The sequence below is a fragment of the Crotalus tigris genome, unplaced genomic scaffold (genome assembly GCF_016545835.1).
Source record: "Crotalus tigris isolate CLP2741 ecotype Arizona unplaced genomic scaffold, ASM1654583v1 scf7180000017877.288114, whole genome shotgun sequence".
NCBI classification, from domain to species: Eukaryota; Metazoa; Chordata; class Lepidosauria; order Squamata; family Viperidae; genus Crotalus; species Crotalus tigris.
Window position 1 is genome coordinate 165,662 of NW_024096694.1, and position 15,173 is coordinate 180,834.

A 15,173-nucleotide genomic window follows, 5' to 3' on the forward strand; every position below is an offset into this window, starting at 1 on the left:
CGACATGCACATGTTCTGGAGAATCTCAACTAGGTTGTTGTAAGAGTGCGTATGTGTTTTGCATGCTGTAAAGTTAATAATTGACCAAGGCTTTGCATGTTGAACAATCAATGACAGTTGAAATCTTCTTGAAAGTTCTCCACCAAAACTTTGGGGCAAAAGATTAACAGCTTCACAAATTTCAGTTACAACTGAAAGCATTTCCAGGGTCTCCAGTTACCCAGTTGAGCTATTGCTTATCTTTATAGAGCTGATAGTTGCTCAAGATTACTCTCTGACCATTGCTAGTGGTGCATCCTTTGAATTCCAAAGTCCAAAAGTGATACATCTAAGATTAATGGGATGGCAGATAAGTAACTAAACTTAGCCCAGGCTTATGATATCATCAGTTTGCAAAACTAGGAAGTTTTGCCTCCCTGGCTAGACCAGGGCTTTTCAACCTTTTCACCCCTTGTACCACTTTTAGGGTATGGCAACATCCGAGTACCACCAGTCGCCTAGCAAGGTGTCAAAAACTTGATGACAAAAAAAAAAGGAAAAAAGTGATAAAGTATAGGTAGTCCTCGACTTACAACAGTTCGCTTAGTAACTGTTCGAAGTTACAATGGCACTGAAAAAAGTGTCCCACAAGCCACAGCCGAGCAAGACACCTGCCCGCCCGGCGGCACTCTTCCTCCTGTCCGAGGTTTCCATTGTTGTGAGCATTTCTGTTGAGGATTGGCAGCGGGGGTGGGGTGGGGGTGTTTGGTTTTTATTCCCCCCGTCTGCTGGGTGGTTGCAGCAGGTTTTGGTCACTTCACATGACCCTGGGACACTGTGACCGTCATAAATATGAATCAGTTGCCAAGCATCTGAATGTAAATCACAGGACCCTGGAGATGCTGCAACATTCCAGCTGATCGGCGCTTCTTCTGGGCTCAGCAGAAGCGCCAGGATCAGCGCCAGGCTCCAGCTGGAGCCTGGCGCTGATCTTGGCGCTTCTGCTGAGCCCTCCAGCTCCAGCCATCTCTCGCTCAGGCTTGTGCGGTGCTGCCACCGGTTCAGCTCATTCCCCTCCCCTGCTACCACTTTTCTAGGAAGTTTGTGTACTACCTGCCAGGTGCCAATGTACCACAAGTGGTACCCGTACCACTGGCTGAAAAGCCTTGGGTTAGACCTTCAAAATGTTAGACTGAATGGTAAAAGTAGGCAGTGGCTTGTTTCATTCTTGAGAATGGTCTACCCCTGAAAACTTGATACAGCCTCCTGCCCTAAGCCAAGGGTAGTATTTCTCCACCAGAAGACTAATGAGAGAACCAAATTCCCAGTTATTTAAGACGCTGTTCCTACTCAAGTTTACCTAACCCCCATTGTAGAACACAAAAGCCACCAGCTGATGCTTTTGATTCTTCCTGCTTCTTCTCCTACCTGTCATTGTGTGGGGAGGAGGTGAGCTTTGTAAGGACAAAGAGGGCGTTACTCTTCTGGGGATAGCTGTTCCAGTAAGTCCTCCTTTGCACTTTGCAAGGCTTCATCTCTTCTGAACGTCTTGCCAAAACCAGGGCTGCACAAACACCGCAAGGCCACACAGCCTTGTGCCAAATTGTAAATTGTTCAATGCAACCAATAGCGGAAATGATTAATTACCTCGAAAGTCATTGTATCTGCAGCTGTGTTTCATTAACTCATTTCCAGCATCAATTAGGATTTGATTTCCTGGCTGTCTCCTCCAAATCTTTGTGTGGTTCTCAACCAGTCTTTGGACCGTGCCTTTATAGTCTCTTTGTCAAACCCTCAAGGTATCTCTCACCCCGCGGCAAGGTTGTGTGGCTTTCAGACTCTTAGATGGGAGATAGGATCTCGTGCCAGCAGACTTGATGGGTTAAGGACCTCCTCATTCATTAGGTAGCTCCAGAATTTCCAAGCTATAAAGAAATTCCAGCCGGACCTTGGGAAATGTATGAGAGACACGTAAAGAAGGGAAGGAAGGAACCGGATAATAAGAAGGGACTTGGAAAAGATATTACATCTTCTAGAGAGAGAAGAAAAGGTGAGAAAGAAACTGACAATAACCCCCCTTGATTTTGCTTGGTATAAGACAAGAACTAACCAAGGAGAGAAGCAACCTAGAACTAAGGAGAAATTTCCTGACAGTGAGAACAATCAATCGGTGGAACAACCTGCCTCCAGAAGTTGTGAATGCTCCAACACTGGAAGTTTTTAAGAAGAGACTGGACAGCCATTTGTCTGAAATGGTATAGGGTTTCCTGCCTGAGCAGGGGTTGGATTAGAAGACCTCCAAGGTCCCTTCCAAATCTGATGATATTCTATGTTCTAAGGCGAGATGGAGAGAAACATGGACAGGATTTCAAGAATCTGTTAATAAAGACCATTCTTGGACTCCCTGCAATCTGCTTTTGGGGCTGATTATCTCAAAGGATTGACAAAAGGAAGGACTGTGTAATTTCTGAGACAACCAGAGATCACCAGGGGTTGTCCACTCTCCAATGAGCACCATTTTATAACCTTTGCTTAACAGAAGTGGTCTTTTTCGGACAACTTGCTTCCCTAGGGCTGTGGTTCTCAACCTCAGCCACTTAAAGGTATCTGGACTTCAGCTCCCAGAATCCCCCAATCAGCCATGGACTTCAGTTCCCAGAATCCAAAGTCAACCATTCGCTTCCTGCAAATGGATGTGTAGTTTAAGTAGGCTTGCCCAAAACCAAGGATTTAGGACCGTATTGATTTTGCAGTCGCTGCATCTGTAAAATGGGCTCAGTCTTGGGTCTCCCCCCCCCCTCCGCTGTAAAGGCAGCTCGTGGTGGAAAATGATGAAAAACTTTGTTGCTGCGGCCGTTTCGCAATTTGTATGCTTGGCACTGAATTCTAAAACCAAAAGATTTTGAAACTATTGATAATCTGGCTGGGTTTGCCTGTCTCCTTTCGTTACATGTATTTACATTCCCTTTATCCCAGTCACAGAAGAGAGTTTGAATTTAATTTGAAGCAGAGTTCACCAGAGTACATTCTGAGCTGGAATAGCAAACATTATTTTCATATTTATCTTAAATAGCCCAAACAGAAGACAACACTTGGGGGGAATAGGACACAGCAACTGTCTATTCAAAATTGTTAGGTATAAGGTATCCTGGACTTACAACTGTTCATTTAGTGACTGTTCAAAGTTACTTATGACCTCTGTTTACACTTACACCCATTGCAGCATCCCCAGGATCACGTGATTACAAAATTCAGCCCCTTGGCAACTGACTCGTGTTTATGACGGTTGCAGCATCCTGGGGTCATGTGATCCTGTTTTGCGACCTTTTGACAAGCAGCGTCCTGGGGAAGCCAGATCCACTTAATGACCGTTTTCCTAACTAAATAATTGCAGCAATCCAGTTAACAACGGTAGTGATTCACCTGTGGCAAGGAAGGTCATAAAATGGGAGAGAAGTCACTTAACAAATCTCTCACTTAGCAACAAATTTTGGGCTTGTAAGTCAAGGACTGCTTGTCCCTGCGTTCATGAATTAACCTCTTCTGAAACTCCATGTCCACTGTAGCTTTTTTTGCAAAAATTAGGCTGGTAGTCCTTGATTTAGGATCTGTCCTCGCACTTACGACCGCTGCAGCATCCCCGTGATTCTGCGATCAAGCCTCAAGCGCTTGGCGCCTGGCATGGGTCTGGTGATGGCCATTTGGCACCTTCCCAGCCGGCTTCTGACCGGAAAAATCAATGTGGGAAGTCAGATTCGCTTAATGACCCTGGGATTTGCTCAATGACCGTGATGAGTAAAGGTCGTAAAATTGGATGGGACTCACTTAACAACCTCAGTCTGGAGGTAGCATGTGGAAAAATAATTTTTTTTTTTTTGCTCTCCTGGGGAATTTCGACACTTGCCTGTAAAAACTGGATGATTTGCACGTGTGGTTGAAGCTGGCCTCACACAGCCCAGATCTTGGCTCACAACTGCATCAGGAATGTGGTTTGGCTGTAAAAAAATCTCATAAAAGGGCAGGGAAGGGGCTGGACTGCAGCAATTTGTGGGTGGCTGTGGCCATTTGACACTTAACTTAGGTGAGATTGTGACATCATTTACCTGGTTATTTTACTCTCCATCTTTCTGTGTGGAGCAAGGTGGAAAAAACAGGATTTCTACATATCAGAAGAAAACCAAACAGAAAAAGAAAAAAAATCATTCTTCCTGGAACTTGTTCCAGAAAATTTGAGATGAAAAACAGGATGTTCTATATCCGGTGAAAGTTCATTAGGAAATGAATTTCTCCCATTTCTGCTTGGGCCACATGAAAAACCAAGCATGAAATTCTTTTTCCCCCCCAGTCTTCTCCAGATGGGTGGCTTGTCAAATGCATCAAGGTCCAGCTTCCGTAATGGTGGTTAGTGTAGCCCAGCCATGTCGGCAGGGGGATTTGAAAAATACCACCTAGGACCAAGATGATAAATCATTTGCTATTCTACCGGTGGTAGATGAAATTATATAGCCATACATTCTGTCTCTGGCCTGTATTTCAGACTTGCTGCTAGCCCAGGAGAAGTCAACTTTGATGCCAAGATGATGGCATGTGTTGATCTAGGATTATTTGCAGTGATCCAGGGTATTTCCTGGAGTTATCCAGGAGTTACTCAAAGACAATATTAACTTAATAAACCAGCCTGTATATTCCCCTTGTCAGATAGAAATAAGTTAGAATCAGTGTTTCTCAACCTTGAAGCTGGATGAACTTCAACTCCCAGAATTCCCCTGGCTGGGGAATTGTGGGAACTGAAGTCCACCCAGCTTCAAGCTGCCAAGGTTGAGAAACACTGGGGTGGAAATAAATATTGTGGCTTCAAAGCTGTATCCATGAGTTCAAAGACAGATTCCAGATGTTTCCAGCTGTAAAATCTGAAGGTCAGACAGATAGCTTTGCTCAGCTTTAAAAGGCGTCTTCTCCCCCCTCCCCAAGAATTTTCCACATACCCACAATTTTTAAAAATAACCGGCTTTATTTTGATGTCCTTTACAAAGTTGGCCAAATTGCTCAATTAGCATGAAGCAACATGGGAACATGGAGATGTTTTTCCAAATGTTTGGGCATCTCTTTAAATCGACCCATGGAAATCTGTGCTTCTCATTAACTTTTTAGGGGTGTGTGTGTGTGTGTGTGTGCACCTTGGGGGTCTCTTTGTGCTCCTGAAATATCACTAGCATTCCTTAAAGATTTATGGAAGACCAAAGCAGAGGATGTCATGTTCTGGAGGATTTCTTGGGAGTGGAGAAAAGGATGAAGGGATTGGTCTCAAGAAGGATGCTTACTGCTGAAAAGTGAACCACAGAGACAACATCCAGTGGCTCCACCTTAATTACAGCATGATCCAAACACTCACCAATCCAGCCTGCTCCTTCATACAGATGTCAGCTATAACTTGTGGGCAAAGATCATCCAGATGTTGCTTAAGTCTCTACAGTCAAAGAAAGCCTACCTTCTCAAGGTGGAGTAGTCCACTGTAGGAGAATATTTATCCTTCAGATGTATCTCATCACTACCTTTCTTTGCACACATTGCCCAATTAAGGAAGATAACCCATGTTCTGGATTGACACAAGGCTGAGTACCCATCACCTGGTTGGGTTTGCTTGAAATACTCAACCACCCCAAATCATACAGTCACGCTTACAACAAAACAAACGTATCATATTTGCAACCATATGTTCTTCCACAGTCCGTGTCAGCTATGTTGTGTGGATGCAGCCTCTGCTTCTCTGATTTTTTTTTCACCCACTGAGACTTCAACTGCTATGGGACATCCCTTCAGGTGTTTGTAGATGACTTTCATGGATGCTGGCTTCCCTGCTTGGTTTTTTGCATGCAAAATGTACTCTTTTTTTTTTGTTTACTCAAGACTATTTAAAACAGAGAACCTCTCCCAAGCAGGGTATTGTAATCTCCTGCTCCTGTTCAGAGACGTGTCTGAAAGTTGCTCAGGAAAGATCAGAAGAAGAAAAAAATCTGGATTTCTTTCCTTCTTTTTAGGCTTGGGGGAAGTCATAACAGAGCTGTGAATTGCCATAGAATAACCAATTTATAAATAAACACAGATATAATATTTGCAAAATTATGAAATTGCATTTAATATGCATCCCCTTCAAAATAAGGGCTGAGCATTTAGTTATCCCACAGCTGTTGATTCACGGAAAAGCAGAAGTAAACTTGTTGTATAGGTAGATGGGAGTTTTTTTCCTTCCTTCCTTCCTTCCTTCCTTCCTTCCTTCCTTCCTTCCTTCCTTCCTTCCTTCCTTCCTTCCTCCCTCCCTCCCTCCCTCCCTCCCTCCCTCCCTCCCTCCCTTTGTTTTTTTTTTCTTATTTGGGGATTATTTCTAATTCCAGATTTCAACCATGGCTTTTCCTTAGATTTTCTAGATCTGTGGAATAATCTATTTCTCCCTCTGAAACCAGAGTTAGAATCTCTTTAGGCTTCATACTGGAAGAAACAACATTTGCACTTCTAACTAACTTCTACAAACAACTTTTCAAAAACTTTCCATGTGGGGAATTCCTGTCAGGAGTTGGAGCAAGTGATTCAGAATGACACAAATGTAATCTAGAACTGTGCCATGTTTGGCTTGTTGGAACAAGACACTCCAGCGCGCTTATTCTCTTGTGAGATCAACTGACATTTAATCACCTAAATACCAAAAAAAAAAAAAAAAGTTTCTCAAAGAGAAAGAAAAAAAAAATCCTGACAGTCTTTTGAGAACTTTTAAACTGTCTGCATGTTTTAACTCTTGTTTTAGAAATCGCCCTGTTTTGTTAGTTGCTAAGATTCAGGATGATGAATCTGTGCATAAAGAAGCCTGAAAATTCTGCATAAAACCCATTTTCACTTCCGTGATCTTCCAAAAGCTGGAATTTTGCTGTACTTGTTCCCTTTTCTATTTTGCCTCTTTTACTTTGCAATCGTTCCACTTTCCCATACATTTATGATGGCCTTTGCTAGTCAACAAATCTTGCCACAAACCTCTTCCACCAGCTTCTGGATATCACAACTGGTTTCCTTTTGGATTCTCTTCTGCAGACCCCCGAGGACTCTGTTGTGTCCATAAAGACATAAAAATAGATCTTTAAAAAAGCTTTAGTTCTAAAGAGTTTCAGTAGTTTATGATACCCTCCGAAGCAAGGATGGGCAACTATGACTCCTTTACAACCTGTGGACTTCAACTCCCAGAATTCCTGAGCCAGCCATGGCTGGCTAAGGGATCCTCAGAGTTGAAGTTCACAGGTCATAAAGGGACCATAATTGCCCACCCCATTCCAAAGGCATCATTCCCAATGAATAAATATCTTGGAAGGCACCAAAGCTTCCTACTCTTAAAAGATTTTGGTCTCTTCTACATAACTGCAGATGGAAGAGAAAGGATGGCAGGAAAGGAAACTTCAAAAAATGGTGGCACTCTGCAAAGAGACTGATGGCCTGTTTAGTCTTTGATTCCAGTACTTAAACCCAATATTGGCTGTTTTTCAAAGCTGGGTTAGATGTCCTACAGTACTGGAGCAATTCTGGATCCTGTTGTCTTCCCGGCCCGGATCCTTTTGAGTTGGATCCTGGTTCTTTGGCCTCCAAGGCATTGATGGTGGTCAGAGGTATGCTTTGACTAGGATCAGTCTTACGGAAGGTTTCTTGGTCCACCACCGTTCCATTCTTGTATTTGGGGGGTGTCCCCTGGACATTGTGCTTGCCAGTCTTGTTCCGTTTGTGGAGATAGAAAAGTAGAGGTAGGATCAATGCCAAGAGCAGAAGAATGAGACAAACGGGGAGGATGATGCTGAACATATTGGCTTCAATGAAACCCAGCAGAGAGCTCTTTTCTGTCTCAGATGTTGCTCCTTGGCCTGACCTAGTTGTTGGGAGGACCTGGGACTTGTTGGAATGAGAGTGAGGCATTTTGGATTCATAAGGCATGGTTGTAAAAGTTTGGAAGGGTGAAGTTATGCTCTGTGGGGTTGAGCTATGGCTGCTTTCCTGGGGACCCGGCATATTGATCAAGGTAGCCCTATAAGGGGTTGAGGAGTTGAAGATCTCAGTGGTATACACCATCCAGCCCAAGGCAGGGGGAACACCTTTCGCAACCAATTCAAATTGAAAGCGGTCCTCTTGGTGATTTGACCCTGAATCTTCTGTCTCCCATATTTCTAACCCAACTAGCCCTTTCTCAAGGTCATCTTGGGTGAAAGCATTGATGGAGACAGGCCGATCCTTGTTGTCCCTGGAGACTTTCACCAAATTGCTCCCTTGAGGTGCTTGGAGAATTCTGAACTCAGGGAGGCTGTTTGTCCTGTTGGCCAGATCGTGTGCATCAAGGATATTGGTATTGAGCTGGATAGTGGTTCCTCTTGGCCAAAGGATCTCCTGCTGGGTTTTGACCAAGGCTTTGACTGTTACATTCACAACCCCTGAGATATTGATTGCTCCTGATGTGGCAAGGAATTGAAATTCATCTTTGGAAGAGACCAAATGTGTGAAAGTAAAGATCACTTCCCCATTGTCCACCTGTCGTTGTGAAAAACTTCTCACGGGCTTTCGATTGACTTCCACCTGCCCATACTCTGGGTCTCTGATGAGCTCATAGAAGGTATTTTGCCCTCCTTGATCCAAAGAGCCTAGAAGATGTTTGTGAGACAGTGAAGCCATGTTCAGGTCTTGGGGTATTTCCAAGATGGTCTGATTGGTTGCCCATATGGTTGCTGGAAGAACTATGATTTTCAGAAAAGTGGAAATGGGTTTGTGGAGTCCATCTGACACAACAAGCTCCAGAATTCCAGTAGAACTTGTTCTATTGGCAATAAACATCAGGTACCCTGCATTGATATCTGCTTGTGTGAATTCGTTTATAGGTACCGACATATTATGGGCCTTAGCTACCGATCCGGCTGAAGATCCAGAACTAATGTTGTATTGGATTTCTTCAGGGAAATTGTCTGGATCTATGACATTCAAATGTTCTTGGGAGATCACTGTGGAGGAACCTTGGAGAACTTGTAGGACTTTTGTTTGGCTGACTAGTTTTGGTGGAATCTCATTACTGTCTCTCACTGTGATATTGAACACCTCAGAAATAATGATTTCATCTCCGTTTTGTGGGGGCTGAATAGATTTCACCATGTTGTGCCGGAGCCAAGCATCAAATCTGAAATAATCATCCAGGAATCCAGGACCATTGTGGAAATATTCCAGTCCACCTGCAGCAAGGTCAGATTGCAAAAAATAGGGGTGTCTCTTATTAACTGGACCATCTGGAAGAGAAAGGGTCCCATACATGGGCAATTTGGTCACCAGAAAGACCACGTCATAGGAGGCTCTCATTGGTTCTACTTCTTTGGTTAGAAGGTTGGACGCATCCAGTAATGAGACGTTGATGGCTGCACTTTGAGCTTCTGGGACAGTGAGGCCTGAAAGAGAGAAGAAAAGGAGAAACAAGGGGTGGTCATCTTCCTGAAACATGCCATTGGTTCAAAACAAGGAGGCAATGTAGAAGCTGCTGTGGAAGAAAGAGAGTGTCAAAGAGAGAACGGACAAGGGAAGGAGAAGTGGGAAAAGTGAAGAGAAGGAAGAAAGGTAGATTAAATACAGTTCAAGAAAATAGCCTCAGAAAGTGCCAGAGATCCACCTGAGCTGTACTTAATCCGCCTTTCTTCATACCTTTCTTCATTGCCTTCGATTTATGACTGGCCCTTAGCAACTTTCTGAAGTTTTGATGGATTTCTCTTGGGGTACATCATGGCCCAGTTCCAAAGTTTCAATGGCTGGCCCCTCCTGAGGTCATGTGAGTGGGCAGGTTCATTATGGCCATAAGTTGAGGACTTCTATAACCCCCCTTTTTTTCAGATAACAACAGAACGTTTCTTTTCCTTTCTCCAGTGCTTCTGTTCCTGCCACCTGCTCTCATTTCTCAGAAGAAGTGCTGCTAGAAATGGATCGATCTCTTTCTTTCTGGGCCAGGCCTGTTTCACAACCTCCTCTTCTCAGTGTCTACATTTTTAAAGGCATGAATATTTGCACATAAGCCTTGAACTTCTTTCTCCTCTCCTCCACTGCTGATGATTAATACACACGTTATCCTAAACTCTGAATTTTGTATGCATGCCTTCCCCATTTCATTTTTGTACCCACCCAGAAGTTGAGATCTCTGTTACCAAAAACAAAGAAAAAAATTGAGAATTACACAATTGGTTGGGTAACTGTGTTCTGATTCATGGCTCAGCCCAATCATAGCAGAATAACTCCGCTCCCTTAAAAACCTTCCAGGCTCCTAGCAGCCACTGATCTGCTTTCTGAGCATGTCTCCACGTCTCTGCTTCCTACCTTTATTTCTCCACAGCTGAGAGGAGCCCTGAGGACAGCTGGCCTCGAATGATATCACCACACCAAGGACAAATAGGTCTGTGGTCACCGATGGAGAAGAAATTTGGAAGTGGAAATTATCTTCATGGATCCAGAAAGGTTCTGGTGGCATCTCATGGTGGTATGCAATGATTCCAGCATCTACCTGTTTGCCGAAGACAAGAAGCACAAAAGATTCATTAAAGTGAAAAGAATCAAGAACATTAGTTTGGTTGGAACCTCTTATTCTCTGGACCTTTGGGTTCTAGGTAGGTCTACTTGTATCCATGCAAAAGGAGACTTCCCCAGTTGGATTTCTCTAGATATGATGGACATCAACTCCTACAAACCAAGTCAGCATAAAAGGGTTTTTTTCCGGCTGGGGGCTGGTGACAGATGAAGTTCACAAGAACATTTTGTTGGAGAAAGTTGATATGTAGGCTGCCTCATCACTCCAACCAAATTCTCCTCTTTTTGTCCTTCTATTTCCCCCATAGAAGTGTTGGTGGTATTCCATAACCACTAGTTATGCTCTTTCATGTCCCCCCCTGATGTTGCTTTTCCAAGTGGGGAGAGATCAGATCCTTATTATGAGGTTTGTCCTCCACAACTTAATTTTGGTGCACTCAGGTTATAGTAAACTGACTTTACCCCCCTGAAAAAGTGAATGAATTTTGTGATCCTTTTCTTCTCCCATTTTTTTGCTCCTTGTTCCAAAAATTTTTTCAGGAAGAATATTGTAGACCCTGTTTCCATGTGATTAAAAGGAAACAGCTTCATACTACATCTGGTCATCACTCAAACCAGGAAGAAATGAAAATGATTTATCCCAACCCAAAAGATTACCACTTTTAGACCTTCCTCTAGAGTTGATAATCAAGGCACATAATTAAGATTGGTGGCCTACATCACACAAAAAAGTCCCAAACATTTTAACCTCAGCTTGGGTGAAATTTCTCAGCTCTTCCCCGTTGTTCTTCTGGCTATTCAACAGCTTGCCAAACTGTGGAGGTTGTTGTATGATGTAAAATAAAGACTTTTCGGCTTCTTGATTGGTCACTGCTTTCAGGTTCTGACTTCTGACCAGCTGAGAAGATCCTTGAAAGGTAAAAGATAGGGAGAGCCATCCCTTAGGATACCACACAATGAAAAGGTTGCTCATCTATGAAAGAATTGGAAATGGTTTCTCCTGGTTCTAAATGCTGGATGTATTCCGTATACACATCATGCTCACCTCACAGCGCTTACATGCATTGACAACACATGAATGCACAAGTAACTTTAATGCAAAGGAGAGGAAATGTAGTTTAACGGTAGAGCTGGGGACACAATGGAGGGGACATCAGGAGACAGAGGTTCCAGGAAGGGTTTCATAGCAAAGCTGATGACATCGCCAGTCATAACTTAGACTAGCCTAGCCTTTCACAAAGAATAACGTTGTTTCTGAAACTGAGGACATCAGTCGATATCTTACCTGGGCACACCATCAGATCTTGCTTATTTTTCAGACTGATGATAAGTTTCTTTTGGGCTTTCACAGCAAAAAAGTGTCCCGGAGACATGTTCTCACCATCAGATAGATCAAAGGAAAACCCTCCCTCCAGAGGTCCTAGAGACGACAACCAAAAAGAAGCTTAGAACACAAGGACACGTGGTGTGGTCATTCATACCCTAACTTCTTGACCTCTTCTACTTTTGGATATTGGACACTGCAGGTGGGGCCTGTAGAAAAACGTTGGTGTGCAGTTTTACTTCTTGGTAGGACTAATTCTGCTTATGCTTTTCTTTTCTTTTTCTTTTTTTTCCAATTTTTATTATTTTATTTTCATTACAATCCTAAGAAAAAAAATTCAGATACGTAAAAAGTTAAAATACAACACAAATTCCGACATTGCTCACCCATTTCCCCCCAGACCGCATCCCCTTCTCATCTCTTCACTTCCCCCTTCCTTCTACCTCCTCCTCTCCTCTCCTCCCTCTCTCCTCCATCTTTCTACTTACTTATCCCTCTCCTCTTCTTCTCAATCGGATGCAGTCTGAGGGAAAATGCCTGAGCAATCCTCTATCACCAAAATCTGAACTATTGAACATACTACCCATACTCTCCCCTCCCCCCTCCCCCCCACTTCCCAAAGCTCAATACAGGGTTACAAAAAAAAGAAAAAGAAAAAAAAGAAAAGAAAGAAAACTAAACATAGTCAACTTAAATTTACTACTTATACAGTAACCGGAGTCCTAATAACCCTTAACTCTCTGCAAACTTGAATTCATAATTTAATAAAAATCCATTATTCATAAAATAAATGAAACTTTGTTGTTCCATACTTCTTCTGAATATATTCTATCCATCTTCTCCATACAGAAACATATTGCTTATGCTTTTCTGATGGGATACTCCAATGCCCTGCTTACTTTTCTTTTTCATTTGATGTTCACCAACCACTTTTTCATGGGTACCTGTTTTGCCTGGTGATCTCTAAAACTTTCTGCTCTTTAATCTGCACTTTTATTGTGGATTTCTAATTGATTGTGCTGCCTGCAAAAGTTAGGATTTCATGTCTTGTCTTGACCACATAGAAAGTGGCACTCCCTGCTTGAATTTTCGGTGGAAGTAAGCATAATGCATGTTTTGGATTGCAAGCTTCCCTTGGACATAGTTTTCACTCCCGAGGTGGCCTTGGGCTGGTCTGCAAATTAAGAATTTAAAAGTCAGTATGTCTCAGCAGGTGGAAAGAGCTGGCTAATCTTGTGTAGGCTTGGAAACTAAGCAGGATTGACCTTGGGTAAAACTGAAATGGGAAATTAAACATAGACTCGATTGGAAATTTGAAGACCAACCCAGGAGAAGGCAAAGAGAATCCAACAATATCCTGGTTGTTCTTTGAGATTACTAGGAACTGAACTGCATTCAGGCGTGATTTAGTGTTATAGGGACTCTGCTTTTAGATATCTCCCATAGGGAATTGAGAAATATTTCTTTCATCTCATATCTTGGTCTGGAGAAAGGTCTCAAAACCAATCTTGGCATATTTGGGGAAGACTGGGGGGGACTCATATCTGAAACTCCGAAGAACTGACAAAGCTGAGCTAGTTAATTCAACCATCTGACTGGGCAGAAGTTAGAGTTCTTTACTTTGTCGTCTCTGCTCCCAAACCTCCCGCTATCTTCCATTCTACCACAGACCTTCGTGGATGAATTGAACAAGATGGCTGTTTATCTGGGCCTGGGTGAACCGCTGGATTGGGCTGTCAGGTGATGATTTCAACACCACCTTCCCGTTGACTGGGGTCCTGATGGAATAGATGACTTCTTCTAGAGGGGTGTCTTCATCTTTACTCTGGAGAATTTCTGGGGTAATCTCGGCAGTGCCCCCTTCTTCAACCTGGCAGGAAAGATGCGAAAACACTGGAGTCAATCACCAACCCAGCTTTGGATCTGAATATGATATGGATGAGGTTAAGAAATGCTTCAGTTGAGGAGAACTCAGAAACATCCACCTCTGACCCTGAAAACTCATTTCGCATTTGTTTGTTTCAATTTGTTTTGGTCGCGGGCGTTAAGCAAGAACCGCAGTTTTGGAATAAACCCTGAGTTGCTACAAGTCCTTGAAAGCAAAACAATTTTTTAAAAAAAGAATCACAGAAAAATTCTGGCCCCTGTGTGATCTTGTTGAGCATCTGTTCAACAGTGAGATCATACAGAATGAGGACATCGCCTTCGGTCACTTTGGATTTATTCTTTCTTAAATAACATCTTCCCCCACAATTTTGTTCTCCGCAACTTCCTGTCTCTCAAAATAAAACTAAACAACAACAACAACAACAAAAAACCCTCCATGTGGACTTTGTCCTCCTTCCTCTGGCATAGGGTCCAGCTCCCTCTTTTGCGCTGGCCCAATGGACATGTCCTTCAGGAGTTGGCCTTTGACACCACTTATACTGATCTGCTTGGAGAAGGAGAATAAGGAGCAGTTTCATCACTGGAAGCTTTCAAGAAAAGACTGGACTATTTTATATTGTAGGTATAGATATTCAAAGAAAGTAATGTTTAAATTTGTGTTTTGGAGGGAGTTTATACAGAATGATGGATAATAATATAAGTATGATACTAGACAATGTTTGGAGTATATTATAATGTGTTTAATGATTGCAATTATTATCTTTTAGAGAAGATAACCTATTTAATTTAATGTATTTAGATTTGTTTAGGATTTATATGTGTTTTAAGTTTTTCTTTTCTTTTTCTGAAAAATTTTAATTAAGCCTGTACTCAGCTCTGGGAAGGTTGGGGGAGGGTTTGGGAGGTTTGGGGAGGTGGGGGAGGGTATGGGAGGGTGGGGGGGGTTTGGGGAGGGGATTTGTTTTGTAAAATTTAAAAAACTTTCAATAAAAAAAAAAGAGAAGAGACTGGACTGTCATTTGCCAGAAATGGTGTAGGTCTCCAGCTTGGGTGGGGTGGTGGTGGACTAGATGACCTACAAGGTCCCTTCCAACTCTATTATTCTAATTCTAATTCCATCTTTCCTGCCAATGGCTCTCTGGAATTTTGCATCCCAGATTTGGTGTTTTTAAAATTCTTCAAGGGATTAATTTTGGAATCTGTTTAGAGCAGAACTGACTGAAGGGACTTGGCAGTCATGAATACCTAGGGACTCTGCTGGCCAGCCTTTGCCTGCAATCATTATTCCTCATTTGGATCAACACAAAGCTCTTTGCTAAGTCATCACAACACTAGACACTCCGTTCTTTATTAACCCCAGAAGGAAGGATGAGATCTAGAGAGTTAAAACTGGAAGGGAAAAATTCCTGAT

At 42.7% G+C, this 15,173-nt stretch overlaps 1 protein-coding gene across 2 annotated transcripts in view; it reads right to left on the reverse strand.

Moving 5' to 3' along the window:
- Positions 1-6,331: 6,331 nt before the first annotated feature.
- Positions 6,332-15,173, reverse strand: part of CSPG4 (chondroitin sulfate proteoglycan 4) — a 53,236-nt gene continuing 44,394 nt past the window's right edge. For both annotated transcript variants that reach the window (XM_039343851.1, XM_039343850.1), the window contains 5 exons: positions 13,547-13,745; positions 11,837-11,971; positions 11,300-11,460; positions 10,345-10,528; positions 6,332-9,431 (listed from right to left, as the gene is read on the reverse strand). In XM_039343851.1, the coding sequence (XP_039199785.1) occupies positions 7,480-9,431; positions 10,345-10,528; positions 11,300-11,460; positions 11,837-11,971; positions 13,547-13,745 (2,631 nt within the window). In that variant the 3' untranslated portion in view covers positions 6,332-7,479. The remainder of the gene's footprint in view (positions 9,432-10,344; positions 10,529-11,299; positions 11,461-11,836; positions 11,972-13,546; positions 13,746-15,173) is intronic.